Genomic DNA, 20,608 nt, shown 5'->3' on the forward strand with positions numbered 1-20,608 from the left:
AATTTTCGAGCCACTCCCACCACTTATTCGCAAAAGAATGTCAAATCCAGCCAACAAATTACGAGCAACCATTCGCCGGTGCCTTCGAGAAAAATTCCAGAATCCTCGCTCTTTACATCGCACTTTCCTAAAGCGCAAATCGCCCTTGTACTCAGAAAAAAAATATCGTCGTCGGCGCCTCGCGAGAAATTGAGTGGCACGAGGAAACGGCGCTAATTGGGTCCCAAAGTATAATGAAGGGCCAGGTCTGCCTAGACGGGCCATTACGCTCGGAGGGGGCAGTGCAGAGGATCATCGTCGCCGATCCCTCGGGACAGGTGCTCAATTACGCGGGCATAGTTTTTCTGCGAAAGAGAATCATTATGTCGTGGATAGCATAGAGAGTGCACTGCCCGGAGGCGTTGTCAAGGTCTCGGAATTCGCCAGGATGATTGTCGACGAGGTTCAAGGGGTGTGATCGTCCCTCGATTTTCGGACTTGTGTAGAGAGTGATGAACGGGCAGCGGCGAGAGAGGCTTGACTTCCGAGCATTGTCTGCTAGGAAGGGTATTGCGGTGATACTTTGCGCAGAGCCCTGAGGGCATTTCGGCCTCTTGGATGATTCGTACTTTAGAGAAGAAAAATCACTTACATTCAGAGAAACGCGCAGATTTATGTCGCGACGTAAAACATCAGTGAAAATAGAAAAGTCGGTTTTACCACACACCGATTCAAGACACAGTCGACCGAACAAAAATCCTAAGATAGTCAGAACCGAAACAAGTTCTCTCCGCTGCAGCACCCGGTTCGAAACTCGCGAAAAACTGCATCGCAGAATATAACTCGGACGTCGTGGCAACATCACACGCGCAGAATATGCCCCCCGGTGCGAGCGTGTCAGGACGAGAGAAGAAAGGACGAACGAAAGGGAAAGAAAGAGCCGAGAGCGAAATGTCCAAGTTTCGCTCTTTAGGTAATAGTGTCACGCGAGCAAAAGGGACACACCATTCGCTGACGTTCTGTGTCTCTTCTTTCTCTCTCGTGAATTTCACCGAGAGGAATGCAGCAACACGAAAGAGCGAGAAGGGTGGCTTTTCGAAGGTTTTGCGGAGAACCTCGACAGATCTTTCTGCCCGCTGCGGTTGGATCCGGTTTGCGGGCCGTCCGGCTACAGGCCTCTCGAGGCGATGTTTCTTTTGATGCGAGTAAGAGAATGAGAAGGAACGACTGTGTATGCACATCGGGGCGTTGCGAGGAACAGGCTTTTGTCGGAGGCAAATATCGGATTTGAATGGGCGCGAGCGACAATGACGGCTTCGATGCGCATTTTTCCGCGTTCTTATGGTAAGGGATTTGGAGGTGTATGCAATGTGCGTGAAACCGATTTCCCGTAGATTATGCGCTTTAATCTTTTTCAGGAAACGCGCGTAAATAGCGCTTATACGTCTTTGTGGCAGTACGAGGAATGGGGCGATTCATTTTTGTTTTTTTTCACTCGTACTATCGATTATCGCGTAATTCAGTGCAAAGAATTTTCGATACTTTTTACACAGCACTGCTAACAGAGCAATTACGCGAGAATTATCTCACCACGCGCGTCTATTTAACTGTCTCGCTCATCGGCGAGAGCTCGTTACTTATATATACGTCCTTTACATTTACGCTTCTTAGCGAGCTCGCATGCTTGCATAATTTCGTTCTCATTGAGATAACGAAATCATGAGACTCGTTTTATGCAGATAAGCAGGCGTCTTAATGAATGAGCTTCTCGCTGGTGAAGTTAGCGTTTAACGCATATGAAGTACAAGCTGAAGAATGTTCCTTGATTTGTAACAACTATGACGAACGACTTCTGTAATTCTGAAATTTTTATCGCAATCTTAAAGTATCTTTACGTTCATACTCTACTTATTCCACGACCATTTCACAATATGCATGAACATAACACAAAGCCCATAATCTTCGTGTCACAACAAACCATTTTGGCAAAAGTTTTGAAACTTGCCGTTACCGTGCGTGCCAACTACGAAAGAACTGGAACTTTATTTTTACATTCGAGAAAATTCGGTTCAAGATGCGTATAAGCTCTTTTGCTACAGCACCGTGAGTTCTACGTAATTTTATGTAATATATTTACTATGACAACACGGCAGAGATCATCAGGCTCGATTTCACGATCGATCTAACGAGAAAAAAACCTATAAGGCTTCGCCTAATAAAATAAGTCAAAAATTCATAACTCGGCCGTAACTCGCGCAATTCGCCAAACGCTTATATCTGGCGACTACAGCACACACCGTCATAGGTGGACTGCGGAGCGAGTTTGCGAATAGAAAGCGACACAAGTATAGCCGTCGGATTTTCGGCGGGGCCCGGCGAATTCTTCTTCTCTTTTGGATTCGCCACCACCAGCAGCAGGTATTGGACCGGACCTACTCGCGAAACCCCCGCGGTTCCTCCCGTATAAAAGCTCGGACTCGCGCTCCCAAAGCCAGTCGCATCTTCGTAGGCTTTTCGCACAGATAGCAGCAGCAGCCCGCAATTTTCGAATCCCGATCAACATGATTGCTAAGGTAACTATAAACTCTTTTAACGAAACTCTAAAGAGAGATCTAATACTCAACGCTTGTCCCGACAAATTCCAGGCATTGATCTTGTTCGCCCTGGTGGCTCTGGCCCTGGCCGAGGTGTCTCAGGTGGAGGAGAAGGTTGAAGTGAAGAAGCACGTGGAGGAGGAGCCGCAGCTCGAGAAAAAGACCGAGGAAGTCACCGACGAAAAGAAGCACAAGCGCGGACTGCTGGAGCTCGGCTACGGCTACGCTTCCCCCTACGCCTACTCGCACCTCGCCATTCCGACCGTCTACACCCAGGGCGTCCACACCAACACCGTCATCACCAAGGAGGTGCCCGTCGCTGTGCCCCATCCCGTGGCTGTGCCCGTTGAGAAGCACGTGCCCTACCCCGTCATCCAGAAGGTCAGTAATCGACAATAAGCGTGCATTTCTCGCCGTACGCCTCGGTTGAGTAACCTCGCGCGGCCTTGCTACATTTGAGCGGGCGTAATTTTCTCGAGTCCGTGAAAAAGATCGCAATATCAACGCGGCGTATTTGCATACACGTATTACCAGTTGTACTCGTGCGGTGGCCGTTAATTGAATAATAATAATCGCCGTACACAATAGGTTCGCGCCTTCCAAACACACGTCAATAACTGTCCAACGTAACATTCCGCATTGCTCAGGTCGCCGTGCCAGTAGACCGCCCAGTCGCCGTCAACGTGCCCAGACCCTACCCCGTCGAAGTGACCAAGCACGTCCCAGTGCCGGTCGACCGTCCAGTTGCTGTGCCTTACCCAGTGGTCAAGCACGTGCCAGCTCCCTACGCCGTCCCCGTGGTCAAGCACGTCCCGGTGCCCTACGCTCAGCCCATCATCTACGAGAAGTACAGCCACGCTTACCCAATCTCTGCCTACACCACCTGGTAAACGGTGTATGAGGAAGCAGCGGAGGTATGCCTCGATTCAGCCATAGTATAGATACTGCGCCCGATGGAGTTTCGCCTGCAGGGAAGATAAGGACTCTGGAGGTACAAGGACGCATCGGGAGGAGTATCGAGAGCCACTGTTGGTGGGCCTGACTTCTTCAGCTGGCTCACTGGTACACTGAGCTTATTTTTCTTCCAAACGCCGAGAATCGAGGAAGCCATCCGCACAGCGGGGATTGGTTATTGTTGATTACGTCGACGAAGTGTTTAATCGAGTCGATTACCTACTCCGACGATCTCGCTCATCTTCGCTTCTTGTTACTTCTTGTTAGATGCAAGTTTTCTACGTTTTGTGTACAACACCTGGGGCCTCATCATTCTCACCTTTAAATAAATACCTTTGTCAATGAATATTGTACCACTGCTTATATTGTCTATACCGATTCCTCGATACCTCTCTATCGCTATGCACGCAAAAAAAACTTAAAATATCAGAATGAATAATCGGCCGATCCACAAAATCAATGGTCGTGTGCACTTTTAGAGCCGCCCAGCTCGATAATTACGTGCTTACCCTAAAGCCACCGGAACACGTTCGACTCCGGCGCGTACAACATTCGTCTCTGCCAAGCTTGCCCAAAGCCCATTCTAATTAGAGCGAGACCGCGTCAAGTTCGAATCAAGGCCCATATTACTCATAAGAGAGGACGTCGATAAGAAATCGATTAAATCGCGATCCCGCTAAACTGAGCGCGTGAACGAAGGGCGGGACGGCGAGCCTGTAAGAGTATACTCGTATACGAAACCGGATCCTGCGTAGAAGCCGAAACAGGACCGCGGGCTGCCACGCGCCAGGCGCGCCGCTCTGCCGTACGTAATGCGCCTGTATAACAGGCAACCGTTGCTGAAAATTGTGAGATGAGACGCGTAGAGCACTTGCGCTCGATCGCTTTAAGGTTGGCTTTTTGTTTATGGGCGTTGGTAATTGCAGTTCGAATCGCGCGAGTGAGAGCTGCGATGAGCGCGATATTTATTGTTAATGGATCGATTACTCGAGGATACGCCTGTGAACCGGCGTATTCTCCAGATCGAAGCGGGCTTTTCTCTGAAAATGCGAACTTGCGTGGCCTGTAACTGTGCTTGTTCTAAACAACGCTAACACACGTCAACGAACTGCTTATAACGTCGCTCCGTACGAAGACTAGCACAGTTCAAACTTTCAAACGAAAACTAGCACAACTCACGATTTGCCGCGAAGAGTAGCACAGTTCAGAAATTCGGTCAAGAGTAGCACAACTCGCGACTTTATGTTATAGGAAATTTAAGTGCGCCTCGCGCACTCCTTATCATGTCATAATTAACATTTAAATTTTGCTGCCTGCTTAGCGCCAACAGTTTGAAGCGTTTGTAGGTTCCTCTCTTTAAAAAATGATGGCCTTTGTTGTGAAGCATTTAATACGTGATTCTGATTGGTTGCTGGTTGGTTGCCTAGGCAACGTGATCAGAACAGCGCTTTAAATTCATAACCCTCAAAACACTGATAACTCATAACCCTGGTAGAAATGTTTTAGGTGTTTAAAATGAAATGTGGAAACCTTGATAACAGATAAAATATATGTAATATAACTAGCAAGAAATTTTAGTAAAAATTAATCATTACAAGAGTGTGTAGTATTATCCCTAACCCTATTTGAAGGAGTAATAAAGTGTGTGAATATTATTTAGTTTTTTTTTTAAATATCAGTGAGAAGTTCAATTAAAAGAATAAAGAGTTTGAAGATATACTGTGTCTCTGTGCCCAAAGTCGCCCTCGGTGAGGTTTGAGAGATGAATTTAAAGAAAAGTTCACTATCCGAGTCAGTAAGTTTAAGTCTATCATTATAGTCTTTGAATTGTAAAAAGGCTACTAGAGATGTTACCTAGAAATATTTAACCTAGATGATTCTGATTTAACTGTTTTCGTTCATATTTTCACATCCAGACTCATGCGAATTTTTTAATTGAGCAATCAAATTTTACTTATAGCCTGTTACGCAGAAACTACTAACTCTAGCACATAATATTTCTAGTTTCTAGCGTATTTTTTACATGGAGAAAGTGATAAATGTTTTGGCTTTTTTGTCAAGGTTTTAGGTAATTAGAATTTTGACTTTTAATAGTTGTGAGAGATTTTGAGACCGATACCTGTTTCTCCATTTTTGCATTTTTTCTCATTCGAAAACTAACAGGTCTAGAAAGCTCATATTTTGCATATAGATTTCTTTTGTGATTGTGAAAAGATAATTTAAAGTTGAATCGACCTTAACTGAAAAACTTCTGATTTCGACTCCGACACTGATGTGAATGCAAACTCATGCTATACGACTAAATAATTATCATGGGCGTTATAGTCGAACACAAAAGTATTTCAGTTGACGTTGATTCAACTTTAAATATCTTTCCACGATCACAAAAGAAATCTATATGCAAAATATGAGCTTTCTAGACCTGTTAGTTTTCGAATGAGAAAAAATGCAAAAATGGAAAAACAGGTATCGGTCTCAAAATCTCTCACAACTATTAAAAGTCAAAATTCTAATTACCTAAAACCTTGACAAAAAAGCCAAAACATTTATCACTTTCTCCATGTAAAAAATATGCTAGAAACCAGAAATATTATGTGCTAGAGATAGTAGTTTCTGCGTAACTGGCTACAAGTGAAATTCGACCTGCTCAATTAAAAAATTCGTATGAGCCTTGATGTGAAAATATGAACGAAAACAGTTAAATCAGAATTATCTAGGTTAAATATTTCTAGGTAAAATAGGAAGTGGCAGTGTCATATTTTAGTTGTCTAGTAGCCTTTTTACAATTCAAAGAGCATTGTATAATGATAGACTTAAACCCACTGACTCTTATACTGAACTTTTCTTCAAATTCACTATTCAAACCAATGATGACGACATTGTACATTATTAATGTATTTATTAAAAAATAGCTTTGAGGGATTTAGTAACATGTTACATGCTTATAAAATATTAGCAGATGTTAGTGTGCCGCCCAGCACTTATGGTAGATTTTCTACCAGTGTTATTAGACAGAGATAGAATCAAGAGCGAGCGAAGCGCGCCTTCATTCCTAGTATGTAATAAAATCCGTATTTCTGATTCGCGTTCCTTAATTCTTGTACCAGGATTCTCAATTAAATGCTTCACAACAAAGCCCATCACTTTTTTAAGAGAGGAGAGGACTTAAAATCTGAGTATTTTACGTTTCTATTGGGTTATTTTGTTGGTTAAGTTCATGGAAACCTTGGACAAAGACAGACAAACCTCAAAGTTTAAAAAGGTTTCGTAAATTTTAGAAGGTTTCTAAAATAAGTGAATAATTTATAAAAATGTTTGTAAAAAATTATTGTATTTGTGAAAACAATTTTAAATTCGGTTAAAAGTTGTAAATTGTGAATAATTAAAAATGTTCATTAGGGACAGTTTCGCAAAAATCGGAAAATTTTCATAGAAATTCATTGTTTAAAATTTGAGTTGTGCTAGTCTTTGCGGGAGATTTTGTGTTGTGCTAGTCTATAGCGTGCGTGAAATGAGTTGTGCTACTTATGAGGCACTCTTGGCGGCATTTCTGAACTGTGCTACTCTTCGCGGCAAATCAGAGCCCCCCGCAAGCGTGTAAATCGAATAAACACAGAGAACTAAAACGCTCGAGAAAAATTAATATTTTTACTCGGAAATTCGGTACATCGAAAAGCAAATTCGATACGCCGCGCGTATACCAGCTGCAGCCAGGTGAAAATTGACATAGTAAGCCAGTATACGTGTAATGTAAACTCGCCGGAGCAGGCTGTATGCAGCTGCAGCGGAATATGTCCCCCATCTGGTCAGCATTTTGGCACAAAGGACACGTATTATATTAATCTGAATGTCAAAGGCCCGAAATAAAAGCAGTCCTATATCCAAATATGTACGTAATTTCTTTCATCGCTGCTGCAGCGCGCATATGAATATGGATTTTGGAAGCGGCTCGAATTATAACATACGGTTTGCTTACTGAGCTAATAATCAGCCCTCGTCGGTTGAAACGAGAAAACTCGTTCGACAACAGACTGCGCATAACGAGTAACCAAAAAAAGAAAAACACAAGCATTTACGAATCAAAACAATCCTACACACAGTCGTCGGAAAGAGAACTAGGGAATCAAAGAAACAGCTGAGAGACTCAATAACATCTCCTTATCCGCGATCGCACAACAAACCGCGTTCACCCCTTATCTGACCGAATCGATCGAAATTCACCTGTGGCAGCCCAGCCCGAGGCGCAGAGCGTGGGAGTAATTCGCGCACGTTCGATCATGGGAATGATAGAGACCCGCCTATATATATATATATATATATATATATATATATAGATATATATATATATATATATATATATATATATATATATATATATCGCATACTCGTGTGCACACGCGAGACGAGTTCCACGCGCACTTTATAAGCTCCTCCCGGCGTCACTTTTCCTCTCGCTTTCCTTTTGCACGCTCCAATGGTCGCGAGTCACGTTCTTTTTCTCTCTACTACCGTTTCTTCTCTCGATTCTGCCGAGGCTGAGTAAATTACGCGGGATCGCTGCATTTCGCGCAATTAAAATTTGCGCCGTCTAAGCGCGATGCACATAAATTTCGCGAATAAATTATAAGCCGCGTTTAAGCGTTCGGCGCCGAAGTGATAGTCGCGGGATATCGTGTGCGTGTGTGTGTGTGTGTGTGTGTGTGTGTACCTTTTGCGGTAATTCGGATTATCGGCTACGTTTACGTGTTACAAAACTCGTATGATTTATACGTGTTCGGAATGCACTATCTGGAAACTCGGCAACATTGTAGTTACGGGCCATTTTTCTGGCGGAATGATAAACGACCTGTTGTAGTAATTAATGATGCTGAGATTATGTTTTTAGGTATTTTATTGTACAAAAACTTTTATATTTACAAAATACGCTATGGCATATCTATTTAATAACAATAATAACAGTGCGGATCAACAACAATGAAGAGGAAAAAACTTAACAGGATTCTCTTTCGAAACAAAATACTATCTTTATCTTCTTTTGTACGATATTCTAATATACGATTTATGAAGATGATGAGTATGTATTTCTTACACCTGCTTTCAAATCGGAAAATCGTTTCCACGATACTCAGTTGTTTGGCACAGTGAAACTTTTTTATCTAGACAGGAATCAATTTGGATATTATAAATGTAGAAAAGTTGTATGCTCGGCTTTTTGATATCGCTCTCGAAAGCCTAGGGCTCAGAACCGTAATCCGGTTGCGATGGTCGGAAGTAGCCGTACCCATGATGCGTATCGGCTGCCTGTTGACTCTCCGCCTTCTCATCGGCGTTTTCGTCATTCTCGGCTCCTTCTTTTGCGTCAAAGTCTGTCGTCTTGGCGTAGAGACTAGCGTGCACTTCGTGCTGAAATCGAAGAGGTTACTTAAACGTCTCGTTGCATGTACTTATGCGCGGTGAACGTGAATGATGATATTTTTAATATTATTACTTTATGTTATGCAATGGTTTTATGTTTTAAATCTATTTTCGTGAGAGTTTAACGGCGAGGTGTGAAAGATCGCTGCGCCCTGATGTATACGCCATGTTGGATGGTACCTTATTCAAATTTAATTTTTATACTTGAATTGGATAGGAGTTGCGTTATGTTAATTGTGTAGTAGAAATCGTTTGATGAGAAACTATTTGAAAATTTTAGGTGTTACGTTGCACTTTTTTGTGATATGATCTATACCTATATCCTCTTATTTAAATAAGTAATTCCTCGGAACTGTATGTAGATCTAATCGATGATAAAATGAGTTACGCGATAAGAATATCTTTTTTCTATGGCATAACTGTAGTGCGTTTATGTTTTAAATAATTCATATATTCAAATAAGCTTTAAAGTATACCGTACTGAGTGTTTTTTGCAACAATTCAAATAATTAAAATTTAGATATATGTTTTTCAAATTCTTAGTCTTAGGTATTTGTATTAAATATTACTCTCTCAAACCCATAGCAACGATTAAGCAGTATTATTAAGTGTTATTATTAAAAAAAAAATCATACTTGTTGTGGATGTGAATACAGTGAAGGAGAGTGATTCCAATGGTGATGAAACTGTAAATTCAGAGAAAGCCATGTTCAGACTAACAAGTATATAAAAACTCTTGACGCGATGGATTAATCTATCTTATATAGAGTTGATATTTAAAAAAAAGAATATTTCAATAGGAACTGAAATCCTGCATTCCCTAGTGATTCGCAGTACCGCGCAATTGCTCGTTTTTCTCGATTGCGCAAGTGCACTAATGAGATGGTCACCATATTTGTAGCTACGATGCATCTCTCGATCGTAAACGGAAGCGACAAACTCACCGAATGTCCGTGATCGCCGTGGTGAGCGTGGTGACGGTGGTGATGGTGATGATCGTCGTGATGAGCGGGATAAGGCACCGGGTGAGGCACCGGGTAGTAGACCGGCCTGTTGATGGCCACGGGCTGGGGCACCGGAACCGGATGAGGCAGAGCCAGCGTCTTGGTCAGGTAGAGCGGTACCTGTTGAGGAAGCTCCACCGGGACCGGCTTCTCGACTTCCACTGGCACGTGATGCGGAACTTTCACTATCTGAGGAACGGGTACCGCGATCGGGTGGTTTACCGGTACTGGCACCGGTATATGGTGCGGAATCTGCAAGTTAGGTTTTACAACATACTGTTCTATAGCTTGATTTAAAGTTGATTTATTCATCGATGCGTGATTAATTGTATTCTGCTGTTACGATCGTTCGGTAAAAAAATCCCGCATCGAAAGTGGATTCTCGTAAGTTAAATGCGAGGATGTAAATTTATCGACCCATCTAATTATACAGCAAAAAAGCGCAGAGGCGCCGTTCAAAACAAAAAGCGAACACTGACCTTTACAGGATACGGCACGGGGACCTTGACTGCGACCGTCTTGGTGATTTTGATGATTTTTGTCGGCACTTCGTTCAGATGCACAGACTGTGAGATCAACCTCGCCTGAATCGGATAAAGGGGTCCGTTGCCATACGAGAATTGATGCGACGCCCTCGTTGTTGTCACGGCCAAGGCCGCCACCAATGCTAGCTGTAAAATCGATTTCTTGTTTTAAAAAGTGTGAGTTATTAATGAAGACTGGTATTCAAATCGTACGATGTGACATTCGCTGTATAATATAAAAATATAGATGCGATTAAAATTTTAAAGTAAAATGAAATGCGTTTGTTTGTTGTACTCAAGCACCAAGACCTTTTTCCGCGACCCGATCAATATTCAAATTGTGAAAACACTGTACAGAGTACGATCCTTAACACTTCAAGGCTCCCGATCAAAATCGCCGCAAAGGTCGTCCACTAATGCACCATTGTCACCGCTGAACCGGTCTATACAAATCAGCAATTATATTAATCTATACTTCGAGCATCCAAAACCCATAGATCCACGATTAATCCGACACTTCCGCATACCGAATACGCCGAAGCGCCTTACTATTCGTATCATGCTCCTGTCCAAAAAAGGGCGATAACAGCAGCTACAAGAATCGACAGACACAGCAGTGACAATCGTAGGGATTTCAGCGTAGGTGAGGAAAGACAAACTGGAAATATCGGCGCCGTCGAGGCGGCTTATATACGAGGACCTTCACCGGCATCTCTCCTCTCGATGTTTGATGGAAGAAAGCACGCTTACTTCCGACTTTGTGTAAGATCGCCTTCACTGCGGGCGATCGGTATCTTTTTCTTCCCTCCCCCCGCGATCAGCCGAGCGGACGTTGTTGGGGTTCGTTGAACCGAGAGTCGAGCCTCGTTCTACGTGTCACGATCTGTCTCTCGGTGATACAGAATTGACTTCTGTGTGCGTTGGCTGTATCGCTCGATTCACGAGTGTATCACAGAGCCGCTTCGATCGTCTCGGGTGTCGACGACTCGTCGTGGAGGGAGTGTCAAGTGTACGCCTGTAGGACGAACTGATAAGTCCTTGTTAAGGCCCGCTTTTTTATTCCTTTGCGTGACTCTGGGGAGCTCTTTGGGAGTGAGATTCATTTATTTCAGGGGATTTGTGGTGGCCATTTCGTTGTACGTATACTTGCGCCGCTCGGAAGCTTTCTCGTGAAGGTATAACCATCATATTTCCAGATTTCGCGTTTCAGATAAGATACTTAATGCTGCGCTTACAACTAACTATACGATGGTAAAAAAATGTAAGAATAGTGAAAATTTTGTATAAACAACGCGCTACTTTGTGAACTCGAACTTGACCGAGTGCCTTGAAATATTTATAGCGCGCAAACCGCACATTTATATCTTTGATACCGTCGAAGTTATGTAAACCATCAGCTGAAACTGTCGTTTAGCGAACAGTATCTCGGTTAAACTCCTATAAATTAAGAAAAAAACGAGGTTTCCAATAAAGATCATTTTTACAAGATCGTCCACCAAGCATCGTAGACATCAATTATCAACAAAGGATAAATAATTTGTCATGCAATTGCAGCAAAGTCATTTCAGCCCGATGTCTGTATCCCGCACCGCAGCACGAGTGAATGCACGGACAATCACTCATGCAGCAAGACAATAGATATGAGCGCCATAGAAAAAAAAATCGGTAGTCGGCTTCCGTGTATTGTCGAGCGGCATTGATTTCCGGATCGCTAGAAAAATTTTGGCGAAAGCAGGCCGTACATACGTATAGATGTATAATCGAGGCCTGGGCAGTGCCAGCGGGTGAAAGGATTCGCGCAGGATCGAGAGGAACGAAAGGATTAGCGGCGCAGGCAGGTATTATAGTGTAAGTGAACTAGATCAATGGGATTGTTGTTATTATTTAGAGTGCAGTAGTCGACAGTCGATTAGCCGAAGTAATGATTTTTAACAGATTGGTCGTTGGAGAAAATTCGCCGGAAAATTAGCTCTAATAAAATTGACGCGATTCTTTACAGAATAGTACAAAAAATAAACTCTATATCGTATAGAGCATAATGTTAAATTTTAAGCCTTGTACTAAAAAAAGTGTATGAGAAATAGAATATAATTATTAGCCGGTAGAAAGTCGTAACGAATATTACGTTAAGGCACCGAAAATTTAACGTTGCGGGGTACTTATAACGACTTCAACGATGCCGCCTCCAAATTTTTTTCGATACGTGCGAGTTCAATTTTAATTGATTTTTCAAAATCAATTTTAATGTTAAATAATTCGGACGCAGAATTTTCATCTGAAAGTCAACAGCATTATTTATTATATTGCCATGAGTGTAATAAATAATACGGCAACAGTATAGGTACCCGCATCCTTATACCTGCGCTGCAAGTTGAAACAATATGCATCCTTGAAAGTAATAACTCCGAGAAAAATTTATCTTCATCATTGTCCCGAAACTCAAGCGAATTTTCGAAACGCGTATAGCTTACTGCATACCGTCGCAGTAAGGGGGCTTGCATACAGCGCTGCCTATAGCGTGGCTAGCGCATCACAACTCATTCAACATTAAATTTTAAAGTTGACAACATCGAGCACACGAAATTAAAAGTACTTCAAGTACAACGCTTGATTCGCGCTCAATATTATGCGGGGATAATATGGACAGTTGGACTAGAATTACCGTTGTTAAAAATTTGTTTAAATAATAAAAAAAAAATTTTTTTAAATCTATACCTCGATTTGAACTTAAACTAATTCATCGTCAGCACTATGCTTTAGACCATTCACCCATTTCTGGATTTTACTTTTCACATTCAAACAGTCCTTATGCTTATTGTGTACGTCTCAAACGTAAACAGACAGCGGGGGTCACTTGCGTGTATAGCAGCCTATATGAGTGGACTTATGAGAGAAGGTATTGCTTTTATCGACAACTTTGCGATTTACATGTTCACTGAAAATCGATTGATTTCATAATAAAGTTATATATTCAGATGTGTTAATGGTTTACTTTCTCAATAATATTGTTCACAAACAAGAGTTCTTTGGATACTTGTGAATTTTAAGTAAAATATAACAAGTTCTTCACAAAAATTGTGAGATTTGTCAATTTATATAAATTTCCCGAGTTGTAGAAATATTCGTTCAGCTCTATATCCCTGCGTGCGGTACAGCTGCGCTATTGAAAGTTATGTGCATCCTCGGAAGGACAGATGCTTGCCCCCGCCATTTAGCTATCCATCTGCGCCTTTTCCAAATTTCCAACACGTGCAGCTGGCTGCAGGATGGGGTATAAATGGGAGACGTCCAGCGCCTAGAAAATCAGTACTCGGTAGTCCGAGGCAGGCTGTGCTTGCATATTGCACTGCACAGCCTGCCTGTCGGACTACCGCTTGCTCGACCAACTTTCAACATCTCGACGCTGCAGTTTACGACGTCGCTGCATCATTTTCATGAACACGGCCATCCCGCTGCTATTCAATTTGGTGAATAAACTTTGAATATTCTTATTTGCACTGCTCGTTCGTCCAAAAAATCGTAGCGCTTTTGCTTCATTAAAATGAACATTGGCTTTCAAACGAATCATAGTATCACAGTAAAGTTGAAAGTTATTGCTTAAAATATTCTCAAACTAAAATATCAGTGAAACCGCGTGCTGTCTAAAAACAAAATCTCCAGCGATAATGAGATCTCAAAATAGAACTTTTGTGCAACTATAACGAATGCAGTGTAGTTAAAACGTATACTTTTTTGTGACTAGATTTACAGCTTGATCCGTGCCTTTTTATCGTTAAATTAAATCTTCTTCTATCAACTGATGTTCATTTTAAACAAAATAACGGAATTACTCTAGTCATTTTAACGATAAAAATGTATTTTTTATTTTGCAGAGCCTTAATTTCCGTGATACACCGATATTTCCCCCATCTAAAAATCTGGACAACTGCTGCGCGGCGTTCGTTCTTATTGCGAAAATAAGTCAAAAGCAAGAAAATCAAAAAGTTTGGCCAGGACCTCTCATTAAATTGTTCTTGCGGCGGATGCTTTTTCCATTAAGCTACAGAGCCCTTCCGGAACCGACCATGGAAACGCCAGGGGGGCTGGAATTGGAGAGTGGTGACCGCTCCCCGCCCCTCCCTTTCCAGAGCCCTTACCTGGCGTTGAGGGATATGGAAGACAGTTGTGATTTGTTTAAGGCACTTAGTTTGGTGTTTTTTGTGGTTTGGAAGACGGAAATTAAGGCACTATTGGTTTGGAAGACTTGAACGGCCGGAAACCGAAAGTTGAAAGCTCCATGCAGGAATTGAACCTGCAACTCTTCCGCTTGCGCATTTAAGAGGTGTGAGGATTTACTCCACTTAGCCGCGCCCGACCGATCAACAAAAGTCAAAATAAGCCTCTTGTTCGAACTCGCAGCTGTGATTGATACGTAAACATCGAGTGTCGCGGCGAAGACGGTCAGCGCGCTGTCTGCTACACCGAGCTCTGCGAGTCGCGCGAGGCCCCGCGCCGCGCTTCGGCATCCCCACTCTGCCGCTTGTCCGACTCCCGATCTCGTGTGTTTATATAAAGCGACGTTGGCTATTTCAGATCAACTGTTTTTTGAATAAATGTTAAACTGCAGCAAAATTTAACTGTGTTATTGACTCAATACAACCTTACCTTTCCTATACTTACGTTCACCTCATATCATGGAAATGCTTTTCAATCGCTATGATTGTTTTAAACATTGATTACATGATTTACAAAAATAATAGTGACGAACGAGCAGATTCGATCAAAATTTCAAAGCGAAACAAGAGAAAAGCAAAAGCATAGTAAAGCGAGCGCATCAAGGGCACATGCAAGTGCCGCACCGAAAGGATATTGTCACGATGATGCTACAGTTCAGAAAACTACTTTTTTTAACTCTGCTTTGCTCTAAATTAGAGGCATGGATTCGGTGACTGTTTGATTGGAATGCGTTAAAAAATATATTTATAAAAAGTTCCATCACTGATTTCGGAAGAATCGCAGTTCTCCCCTGTAATAAAAAAGTTGCTTTCTTCGTATGGCTGGCCAATATGAGCCGCTCATATTATAGTATGCATTGCTTAGCGTGACTTTAGGCGGACAACCATTTACTCATCAATTAAAGTTGATAACATCAAGTTCACAGTCATCAAGTTTAATAATTCACGTGTGCTCGAAAACACGCGGCTATCATAAAATGGTGATGACTGTTGGACTAGAATTATCGTTTTTGAAAATTTGTTTAAATATTTAAAAGAAAAAGTTTAACAAATCTATACCGCGATTTGAACCTAAACTAATTCGTCGTCAGCACAAGGCTTTAGACGATTCACCCATTTCTGGATTATTCTTTTCACATTCAAATAGTCCTTATGCTTATTGTGTACGTCTCAAACGTAAACAGAGCGCGTGGGTCATTTGCATGTATAGCAGCCTATATGAGTGGACTTATGAAAGAAGGTATTGCTTTTATCGACACCTTTGCGATTGACAAATGTCTTCAATAGCTATACATTTTTACCATTTCTTAATTTATTAATTCAGGTGTGTTGGTGGTCTATGCTAAACGTAGATACAGGAATTCGCGAGGTAAATTTCAGACATAAAATACAACCCTTAGCAAGCTTTGTTCCATAAAAAATTCTAAACTGCTTCAACTCAATGTGCATTTTACCAAATTGTGGAAATATTCAGTCAGCTCTATACCTGCGTGCGGTACAGCTGCGCTATTGTAACTTGAAACAATGTGCATCCTCGGAAGGACGGACACTCGCCCCCGCCATTTAGCCATCCATCAGCACCTTTTCCGAATTTCCAACACATGCAGCTGCAGCATGAAGCATAAATGGGTGACGTCCAGCTAGTAAATCAGTGCTCGGTAGTCCGAGGCAGGCTGTACTTGCATCTTACTGCACTGCACAGCCTGCCTGTCGGACTACCTTTCGACGTTGTACTTTTCGACGTCGCTGCATCATTTTTATAGCACCCTGCTGCTAATCAATTTGGTAAGTAATTTTTTAATATTTTCATTTATACTGATAAGTTGATTGCATAGCTTTCGCTCTGTACTAGTAACTTGGCTATTAATTTATGAATAAACCATGTCGAAGTAGAATTTGAAGCACTTGCACTATTTCTATTTTAAAAATCACGTCTCTTACAGACTAAGGCCATTCATACTGCAAAACCATTTACTTACAAAAAAGATTACAACGATAAACTCTCCAAATGCAACATTTTATGCAATCATATAAGAAATGCAATCTACAGCTGAAACGTATATTTTTTGGAAAGTAAACTCATAACTGTATCTGTGTTCTTTTTCATATCAATTTTAAATATAATGACGGCATTATTTTATTCCCTCGAAACGTTTCAAATTTTTCCAAGTGTCCATCAACAATTTAACCATAAATATATATTTTGCATTTTGCAGATCGTTGGCTTCCGCGAGAATACGCTGATCTCTGCGGCAACTAAACATCTGGAAAACCTCTGCGCTACTGCGTTCTCATCGCTGTGTGTAAAGATACCACGGAGCCGAAAAAATCAAAAAGTTTGGCCAGGACCTCTTATTTTCAATGTTCTTGCACAGGCTGCTTTCACCCTTAATCGTACCCGGCCTCTTGCAACATTGTCAACGCCCAGGGGGGGTGGGAATCGGAGATCGGGCTCCTCCATACCTTAATCCCTCCTCTTCCACACCGTTACCCGCGGACGCGCATTGTTATCACAGGCTTATTAGCTATTGTTGTGCGAATTATTTACAGCTTACGATTAATCTTTGGCATACACTCGAAGAAACTAATTGCGAGGCAGGATTCGAGAGTTTGGATCTTATTAGCTCCATGCAGGAATTGAACCTGCGAACTCTTCCGCTTGCGCATCCAAGAGGTAGAACGACCGATAAACAAAAGTCTAAATTAGCCTCTTACTCGAACTCGCGGCTGATTAACACGTAAGCAAAGTGTGTCGCGGCGAAGGATCCGCGCGAGTCGGTCAGCGCGTTGTCGGCTCGCCAACTAAACCCCTATATAGGTATATAACGAGAGCCCGCGCGCGCTTCAACATCCCCCACTCTGCTGCTTGTCCGACTCCCAAAACTTGTGTTTGTCAAGGTGATTAGCCATCCTTTTAATAAATAAATATTTGCACGTAAACCGATGTCTTTCTTCTATTAAAAACCATACATATTATACCTGTACTTATTATATTTCAATTACTATATGCTTGCAGTTATATGCCTACAGATCGAGTAAAGTTTATTAATCGGCTACTGCAGGCGCTAACAGCAAGGACTGAATTTCGTGTAGATTTCTATCAACCAACTTTCGCAAATCATAGAAATCAGTTAAAGTGCATTCGACTCAATGCCGTTTTTAAAAAATACCTTCCAACATAACACGAGAAAAACATAATCACGTATAAAGAGCGCATCAAGGACTCAGCCAGTCAATGTGGAACCTATAACGTAAAAAATAGTACCATAGCCAGAAAAAACTTTGCTTTAATGAGATCAAGAATAGATATGCTCTTTGCGTTAATCTCAGCATTATAAAGTCTATAGTGGTCGTTTCTAAAACAGTCGGTTCGCAAAACTATAGCTATTTATTATTTGGCCATTGTCGATTCAAAAGCATTACCTACTTTGGTCAGCTATAGGCTTTTCTCAATTTTTGTACTATTTTTTTAATTTATGAAATATATACTTATAATAATGAAATAGAGCTATAGCGCTTCTGAATACATTAATTCCTTGTAGCTATAAAACTTCAACTATATGAACCTTTCCTTGATCATGTTAAGCATTCAATTGTAGAAACTTGATTCTGTACCCTACTTTCCAATCACTCGGCTTTGAAGTATCTCATCATTTATGGTAAGTAACGTCAGGTTTTGCTATGACATCCTTTTAGGTGTATCAATTAAAAACTGAAGTAGAGTAGTTAAACTAGGTACTTGTTCTACGCTTTCCCCTCTCTCTCTCTCTCTCTCTCTCTCTCTCTCTCTCTCTCTCTCTCTCTCTCTCTCTTTTCTAATGAAGATATTGAAACGTGTAGTATAAAGACCAGACATTTCAAGTTCAGTGTCATAGAAAAACGAGCTTGTTCTCTTGAAAAGTAAAATGAAATCGTCATTTAAAATGCAAAGTCACTTAACGACGATATTGTTATGTCCGGGTCAATTCACACAAATAAGTACACACTATTTATAAAAGAACACATAAACTCAGACTCTTTATTTAATACGTAGAATACGTCTTCTCTCAGCAGCTGTCACAATCAGTCTCTAAATGAACAACAACATCCGCGACGTCATTGATCTCGTTGCTAAGGGTAGCTATGCGCGATTCATGGTGTTAAAATCGCGCAACGTTCAGGCTCGGTCACAACATTGCCCTCTTCTTTTCAGATTGTCGTCCAGACAATCATAACCATCCATCCTTCAAGCGGGTTGATCCTCTTACAATCCAATGATGACTTACAGGAACTGACATCAACATCCTCTACCTTGACCCATCTTAGGCATCAAGTTACCGAGCAATGCTTACAGATGCCATTCCCATCATCACTTAACAGGACTAAGACGGACCCGTCTCTTGAAAACAATCCTCTTCTTATTCCAATGATGACTTACAGGATCCCATCAACGTCCTCTACCTTGACCCATACTAGGCGTCAAGTTACCGAGCGGCGTTTACAGATGCGGACTCCAATCACCACTTACAGGAATAAAAGACTAATCTCTTTCATGAATCCAAGCTTTAAACGGTTGAATTCAATCGAACACATTCAAATTCATCCTTCGGACATGAGTGGAGAGTTGGCATGCCATGGAACCTCTCCTCAAGTCCCTACTCCGGTATTCACCTTCACGCTCACGGGAAAAACCATGGTTCAAAAGAACCGTGAGCAGAGTAGTCTTCATAAATCGGTTTGATTCGGTCACATTCGGGTTGATGCGTCTCAATCGGGTGAAATGTCTTAATCAGGATCTTTCGTCGTTGTTGGTACGTGTCATTACAGGAACAGCCTCCTCCATCGAACGGCGTGGATGTGCATGATGTCATCATTCGTATCCGACCTCCTCCATCGAACGGCAAAGATGTGAGCGACGACATCTCACTCAATAAACCTTTCGAACCGGATTTTGCTGGTCTGAAACGGAACGAACCCAACATCTGCAGTATCGCATCTTTCTTTGTCAAACTCATAGAATTTTGGAAATAATCTAAATCTGTCTTTTTGATCTTTTTAAGTGTATCTCCACGTCTATGTAGTTTTAGAATAGTGTCATCAACAGCGGCATTCATCGATGACACATTCTGGTGTTTAACTGTGTTGTTAGATGGTAATTCTAATTCCTTCTTGACATGTATCAAATGTGTATCAACTAAATTCGATTCATCAAAAATTGACCCTTCAGTGATTATGTCTGTGTCTATGTCTGTGTTTGTGATGTATGTGTTCAATTGACTTAGCTGTTTAAATTGTAGTTGAAGATCCTTTTGCTTTTCAAGCAAATCGACACAGCCGTTTATGAGCAGCAAGCTTGAATGATATTGCCTTGCTAATTCTTCATTCTGTAGTTGCTCAGTTTGCAGATCAGTTCTTGAGAGTATTTTTTCGACCAATTCTTGATCGTTCACTTCCGTCTCAAGCGGTTCTATTCTTGTCTCAGTTTCTTTCCTAAATTGATCTACCTTCGCGATTTCCATGATAGCTTTCTCTCTGATACTACGTACAACAGGATGCGTTTCTTGTTCATCAATCCGTGAGGCAATCCATAACCAAAAATCCAATTCGGCGTTCATGGTGTTTGAATAAATTATCTCGGACGAGCCCCCAAAATGTTATGTCCGGGTCAATTCACACAAATAAGTACACACTATTTATAAAAGAACACATAAACTCAGACTCTTTATTTAATACGTAGAATACGTCTGCTCTCAGCAGCTGTCACAATCAGTCTCTAACTAAACAACAACATCCGCGACGTCATTGATCTCGTTGCTAAGGGTAGCTATGCGCGATTCATGGTGTTCGAATCGCGCAACGTTCAGGCTCGGTCACAACAATAAATTTTACTCAAAACGAAATATAAATAACCAAAATCATAAAGAATGCTTGTGTTGGGACTGTAA

The 20,608-nt window shown here is 41.6% G+C and overlaps 2 protein-coding genes and 1 long non-coding RNA gene across 4 annotated transcripts; 2 read left to right on the forward strand and 1 right to left on the reverse strand.

The window, feature by feature from the left end:
- The first annotated feature begins 1,879 nt into the window (after positions 1-1,879).
- Positions 1,880-3,873, forward strand: LOC116417264 (MAGE-like protein 2). The gene is made up of 3 exons (XM_031929626.1): positions 1,880-2,552; positions 2,625-2,954; positions 3,221-3,873. The coding sequence occupies exons 1-3, from the start codon at positions 2,541-2,543 to the stop codon at positions 3,461-3,463; spliced, it is 585 nt and encodes a 194-aa protein (XP_031785486.1). The 5' UTR covers positions 1,880-2,540; the 3' UTR covers positions 3,464-3,873.
- A 4,527-nt stretch (positions 3,874-8,400) lies between these two features.
- Positions 8,401-20,580, reverse strand: LOC100680026. Of its 2 annotated transcripts, XM_031929577.2 has the most exons (5): positions 19,335-20,580; positions 10,426-10,617; positions 9,887-10,198; positions 9,578-9,628; positions 8,401-8,930 (listed from the first exon to the last, which is right to left on the reverse strand). In XM_031929577.2, the coding sequence occupies exons 1-5, from the start codon at positions 19,356-19,358 to the stop codon at positions 8,760-8,762; spliced, it is 750 nt and encodes a 249-aa protein (XP_031785437.1). In that variant the 5' UTR covers positions 19,359-20,580; the 3' UTR covers positions 8,401-8,759. The 2 variants fall into 2 exon arrangements, with proteins under 2 accessions (XP_031785437.1, XP_031785440.1); XM_031929580.2 differs by lacking the exon at positions 9,578-9,628 and having other exon boundaries at positions 19,335-20,562.
- On the forward strand, positions 15,720-17,624 carry LOC107981522. The gene is made up of 4 exons (XR_001729455.2): positions 15,720-15,924; positions 16,009-16,053; positions 16,159-16,469; positions 16,901-17,624. It is a non-coding gene; the product is annotated as an uncharacterized LOC107981522 (long non-coding RNA).
- Positions 20,581-20,608: the final 28 nt, after the last annotated feature.

The sequence above is a fragment of the Nasonia vitripennis genome, chromosome 1, assembly GCF_009193385.2.
Source record: "Nasonia vitripennis strain AsymCx chromosome 1, Nvit_psr_1.1, whole genome shotgun sequence".
Lineage (NCBI taxonomy): Eukaryota > Metazoa > Arthropoda > Insecta > Hymenoptera > Pteromalidae > Nasonia > Nasonia vitripennis.

Coding starts and splice junctions, on each gene's coding strand:
- LOC116417264 (XM_031929626.1), top strand. Junction 2,955..3,220: donor CCTACCCCGTCATCCAGAAG/GTCAGTAATCGA, acceptor CGCATTGCTCAG/GTCGCCGTGCCAGTAGACCG.
- LOC100680026 (XM_031929577.2), bottom strand. CDS start 19,358: ATGGTTTTTCCCGTGAGCGTGAAG. Junction 9,629..9,886: donor ACGGCGATCACGGACATTCG/GTGAGTTTGTCG, acceptor CTGAATTTACAG/TTTCATCACCATTGGAATCA. Junction 8,931..9,577: donor TGTATTCACATCCACAACAA/GTATGATTTTTT, acceptor CTTCGATTTCAG/CACGAAGTGCACGCTAGTCT.